Source organism: Echinops telfairi, unplaced genomic scaffold, assembly GCF_000313985.2.
Source record: "Echinops telfairi isolate 266 unplaced genomic scaffold, ASM31398v2 ScPeMD7_7467;HRSCAF=8505_1, whole genome shotgun sequence".
In the NCBI taxonomy this organism is placed as follows: Eukaryota; Metazoa; Chordata; class Mammalia; order Afrosoricida; family Tenrecidae; genus Echinops; species Echinops telfairi.
The window spans coordinates 24,077,125-24,083,050 of record NW_022111368.1 but is presented as its reverse complement, the minus strand read 5'-3'; the positions used below and the strand labels follow the sequence as shown (position 1 = coordinate 24,083,050).

The following is a 5,926-nucleotide window of genomic DNA, read 5'->3' as shown; positions in this document are numbered from 1 at the left end:
ATTGATGACAAACCTCGTTCTGGATGTCAGTGAACTTCCCAAACAGACAAAAATGCCGACTCGTAGTGCATTTGGAGTTTGTTCCACCAGGTCAGACTGTTAATAAAGCTTTCTATTTAGAGGTTTTGAAAAGACTGCATAACAGTGTGCAACAAAAGAGACCTGATTTGTGACAGACGGGGGACTGGTTTTGCCACCACAACAATGCACCTGGCTCCCCCAGCCATCTCAGTGCACCAGTTTTTGGCAAAAAAACAAAACAAAACAGCATGCCTCTCTTGCCCCATGCACCTGACTCACCTGACCTCTGTCCATGCAGCCTCTTTTTGTTTCTGCAAATGAAGAGGGACATGAAAGGACAGTGATTTGACAGATGGTAGAGAAGAGGTGAAGGAAAAATTAAAAAGAGGGAGGTGCTGTCAGCCATCCAAACAGATGAGTTTGAAAATGTTTGCAAGAATGGAGTCGCAGATTTAATAAATGCATTCAGTGCATTGGAGAATACTTTGGAAGAGAGAAGATTGTTTTGGAAAAAAATTTTTTTAAGTGTGTGTGTGGGGTACCTCTTCTTATTCCTTGGTTGCCTTCTTCCATTCATCCTCCCAGCCAGCCCGCAGACCCCCATTAAGTACCAGGTGTGTTCTCGGGCACTGCGGGACCCAAAGACAAATGAAGCAGGCTTCTATCCTTTCAAAGCCCACATCAGTGACCAGCGTAGCGGATGAAGCAGTATGGGGCATATTAGAAGCAGGAATCGCTTGCCATTCTTAAGAGTACAGCTTTCCTATTGCCAGGTGATCTTTATGTGTCCAAAGTGACACCTGAGCAGAAAGCACCTTTTTTATTATAAATATTGTGGTAGTGACATAATCTGTTATCAATTTGAGACTTACACGTGAAGGGGTGGAGTTTAGCCTGTCAATCCAGTCACAGCTTGATGACCTCATTTGGAGGTGCTAAGGAGATAAATAGCTCGCTGGAGGCGGGACACAGGCTCACTCCCTGTGAGACACTGCAGCTCACAAGACACAAGGAGCTACATTAGTGCCATGAGCTGGAGGAGCCGCGTGGAGACGCTGCCAGCGCTGAGATGGTTACAACCCTCTGGCTCCACAAGACTTTTCACCCTGTGATCTCCCTGCATTTGGCGTCATCTTGTGTGTTCTGTGAGTCTGAAGAGGACTTTATAGATTGGTATTGGGCATATGGGCTAATATCAGACTTACGGACTTGATCTGGACTGGGCTGGGATGTTTTCTTAATGGATAATTCCTCTTTATATAAAGCTCTTTCTTATACACATATGAGTTTCCCTAGATTTGTTTCTCTAGTCTACCCGGACTAACACAAATATCATTGCCTCACATCATTGTAAATGTTACTGCCTCACATGTCCTGAACACCTACTATGTTTGGGATATTTCATATGCATTAATCTCATGTACTCTTTAGGTGATATGTGCTGTCACGGTGTGGTGCCTGTTTCGCGAAGGCCTCGAGAAGTTATCAGAACAACCCAGTGCCACACCACTGGCTGATGGGGAGGTTGGAATTTAAACTGGTGTGCATCTGATTTAAAGCTCCTGCTGTGGTTAGGGGTTCACTCTCGGCTTCTAACCGAAAGGTTGGTGGTTCGAACCTACCCAGCTGCACTGCAGAAGAAAGGCCTGGTGGTCTGCTTCTATACAGACCACAGCCAAGAAGACCCTCTATGGGCAGTTCCACTCTGTAACAGAACACTCCGGGTCTCCATGAGTCAGGGCTGACACTATAGCATTGGATTTATACTGCTGCTCATTAAAAAGAATAATAATTAAGGCTACACTTGTGAGAATGGTGTAAGGCTGGGCAGTTCTGCGTTCAGTTGCACACAGGACGCTACGAGGCAGGGATGACTCCGTGGCACCCCACCCCAGCTGCTCCCTTATCTGAGCTCTTATCAGAAGGCGAGTTGTGACTGAGTGGGAGTGTGGACGTTTCCTGAAGCGATGAAGCAGCTGTGTCTCTGTAGCCGGACGTAAGCCGTGTTGTCATGGGGAGCTGCTGAACTGTAAGAAACACTCATCCTGACCTGTGTCGGTGCTGGGTTTGAGGTGGTGGAGGCCCACAGAGGCCTTGTGAACGTCTCAACATGCTCTCCTTTCAAGAGTGCTGCTGGAAGTGGGGGCAGCAGCGGAGTGGGGACATCCGGAGTGGGGACATCCGTTGTGTGTAGTGCAAAGCGCCCTGGTTGGAACCGAGTCCCAAAGCTCAGCCATCGTGTGACGACGCTGGGCTCTGGTGAATAGTCTGAGCCCTGATCTTTCAGGGCTCCTGCCAAGCATCTGCAGGGCATGGCTTTGCCCCTGCCTTCCCTGAACCTCTCTGTCCTTCGGCGGAGTTAGCCTATCTGTTCTGCACATGATGGCGTGGCAGCGTTCTGCACCAAGGACATGTGCTGGGATTCCAATGCCAAGAGCAAGGAGGAAGTGCGTCTTCCTGCTGAGTGCCATGGAGCAGGGTGGCATGGTGCCCGACAGCAATCGGGAGAGAGACCAGCCTGGGGAGGGTATTTACTGTCAGGGCTCTGGTTGAAGCTAGTATTGAATTTATTAACTTTGTTTCTCATAAACCTTGAGAATCAACTCCTCGGTCGTAGTTCGTTTACAAATATACTCACTTGATCTAAAAGTAGCCATGCTTTTGCCTTTTAAACAATTCTGTGCTGCACCTGTTTATCAGTTTGACTACTGTGAATAATAGGCATTTCCCACAAGCATCATTCAGAACCTTTCAGATATGTCAGGTGCCTTATATGACTTACAATGCTAGGAAATAAACTCATTCGGAGTACTTGAGCAACTTTCAAATGGAATCAAGTGCATGAGTGAAGAAAATAAACCAGGATTTGCGTAAACACTTGGTATCCGCTTCATCAAATTCCCTGAAAGGTGCAGATTTTAGTTGTCGGGGGAGTACATCACCACCTGTGAAACGCTGAAACATCCCAGAAGACACAGCCCAAAGAGATGCTCATGATGGTTATTGAACTTGTGTGTCGAGAATGTTGAGGGGCATGGACTCGAGGCGGTGCCATTGTCTCTGTACTTGGTCCGGATTGCAGAGTCTCTTCCCTAACTCGTGGGAGCAGGTGTACCATCTGGGCCTGGGGGCCACTGGGGTGAAGATTCCCAACCACTCTGTGGGGGTCCACACACGGCCATCGAGTCGCTGTCGGCTCATAGCGACCCTACAGGGCAGGGTGGACCTGCCTCTAGGGATTGCTGAGCCTGTATATCTTTGTGGGAGCAGACAGCCTCGTGTGACTCCTGAGGAGCGACTAGTGGGTTCAAACTACTGACCCTGCAGTTAGCAGCTCAGTGCATACATCACAGCATTCAGCCTCTGGTTGGAGGTTCCAGGTCGGGGCCATGGGCCTGGGGCTCGCCAACACCCTGCCAGGTATCATCAAGTCAGTCTTTCTCCTCGCAGGCTAGCTCTCCTTGCTAATGAGACCTGTAAGCCGACCTTGACTTCACACCGGTTACGCAACTCTTAGAGGACGCCTGGGTCTAAGCTGATTTCATACAACTGACACCTCAACCACTGGACTTTAAGTTGCGGAATGTGGGAACCATAGCTCCTGCCCACTGTCCCTGCTTACTGCCTCCGAGCAAGCAACTTCCAGTAGCTCTTTGTGGAGTCAGTGAGGGAGTGGGATTTGAACTGCTGTGTGTATGGTTTAAGATCCCTGGGTGGCACACATGACTTGCTTTTGATGGACGGTGTGAACCAGACAAGCCGGGCCTCTTCACATGGATGGAAAACACACAATCTTAAAGGCGTTTCTGTGTTGCCCCCAGATGTTTCTGCAGCAGCCAGCTGTGTCCCTGAGCCTTAGCAGCGCCCCACCGCCCGAGGCCCAGCAGCAGCTACAGCCGAGGTCTACGGCCGTGTCCCAGCCCCAAATTGTGTCCAGCCCCCAACTGACTGGGCAGATTGCCTCCACTCAGATCACAAGCCAGCACCTGCTGCGGGAATCAAGTGGGCTATCGAACCAGGTAAATAAGTGTGCTCTCTGTATGCATGCCGTCCCTGCCACCGAGACAGACACACCGGGACAGCCTGGGGCTCTCTCCGTGGCTGTCCCCTCTGGGCCCGGAAGTCCATCAGACTTCTTCCACCACCGGCCCGGAGCAGAGTGAGGAAGGGTTGCCTTCTATTTCCTTTAAGTCCATTTGAAGCCCCACGTTGTCCAGGTTTCCTTCTGTACTTTAGAGAGGTCTGTCCCGACATCATGCTTGGTCATGTCAAGGGTCAGCAGAAAAGAGGAAGCTGTCCTCAAGGAGATGGACGGACACTGTGGCTACAGCAATGGGCTGGCACGTAACCATTGTGAGGGTGGGGCAGGACCCGGTGGTTTCTGGGTTACTTTTGCCTAGGGTTCCTATGCATCAGTACCTAATACCACCACTCTCGGTAGCTCGCTCTTGCCCTTCAAAGTACCATGTAGCTGAAGCCCTCCGTTTTAATCCTCAATTGGGTTGAAGGTAGATCTGAAGTCCCAGAGCTTGCACTGAGGTAGCTGTCTGTCCCCATCATCAGCTCCCAGCATGCACCTCAGGCGTTAGCCGTTTTTATTGGGAGAACACAGGTGATCCCGTGCATTCAGTGCCCTTCCCCCACGACTGTCATGTTTCTCCCTGCCCCCGGGGCTCCTGCCAAACCTTCCCTCTCAGCCACTTCCACTTCTTAGCCACCGCCCCTGGCTTCCCACTCGGACATGGTCACAGGTCAACAAATGGCGCTTGAAAGGAGCTAACCAGTCCAGAAGCCCTGCTAGACAGGGACCATCCAAGCTGCCCGCCTGCCTGGGCTGGGCTTCTGCATTCGCCCAGGCCTTGGTTCTTCTGTCCAGCATCCACTGCCCTGCCGTCCCTCCCCACGCCCCAGGGCCACAGAGATGACGAAGAAGTGTCCTGAAGTCGACGCCCACCCCCCAACAATTGATAAGCTTTTTATCATATAAAATAAAATTCTCAGATACTTGTGAATAGGAGAGCCTTCTACTAGATAAAAGAACATCTACAAACAACCTCTTCAGCTAAAAGTACGCTTTTTATTTTAAACGTGTTACCGCATTCATTTAGCTTCCGTGTCAAGAGTTTTTTTTTTTTACTTTTTAAAAAATAAATGATTCTGGAACTATCGATGGGCACCGTGTTGGAAGTCCTTCAATGAAAGACAGCAGATAAATGGCGAGGGAAGTTGACTTCAAGAGGCGGACTCATGTAACTAGGAGATTGGGAAGTTCAAAACCCACGGGTCCTCCTGGCTCATGGGGGTCGTAGAGAGCTGGAAGGTCCAGGCTCTGTAGGTCAGATGACCATCTGGAGATTCCTTCTAGCTTCTGGAATTCTGGGGACCAGCAAGTTCCAATCTGTAGGTCAGGTGGCAGGCTGGAGACTGACTTTTCCAGGTTGCCGTCTTGGGATCTATAGTCAGGTGCTGGAACACATGCAGACCAGAGAGAGCATGGTCTACGCTTGACCCATGGGGGGTCGCCGTGAGTCAGAGCTGACTCAGTAGCCATGGTTGGTCAGTCCGGTGAATGGGATAGAGGAGGTTTCCTGGAGAGGCGACACCTGAGCTGAGTTGAAGCTTTACCTTTCTCGTCCACATGATGCTCCAGGGTCCGAAGCCGTTGCGAAGCCCACAGATCCTACAGGGAAGCGGCCACGCAGTGAGCAGCCTGGCATCCCAGTTCAGCAGCTCAGCCGCTGGCCTCCCACCCACCTTGAGCCTGCCCACACCTGCCCCTGCCACCCAGGACGCAAGTCAGTGCCATCCCAGCCCAGACTTCAGCCACGACCGGCAGCTCAGGTATGGAGAGTGCTTTCGATTCTGAGAGATTGGTGCTTCCTTACACTGTCTATTCCAAGTCCCT

General features: G+C 50.8%; 1 protein-coding gene across 1 annotated transcript in view; it reads left to right on the top strand.

Moving 5' to 3' along the window:
- Positions 1-5,926, top strand: part of NPAS2 (neuronal PAS domain protein 2) — a 103,156-nt gene that overhangs the window by 92,666 nt on the left and 4,564 nt on the right. Inside the window, 2 exon segments of the mRNA XM_045283824.1 lie at positions 3,843-4,040; positions 5,672-5,871. Of these exon segments, the coding sequence (XP_045139759.1) occupies positions 3,843-4,040; positions 5,672-5,871 (398 nt within the window).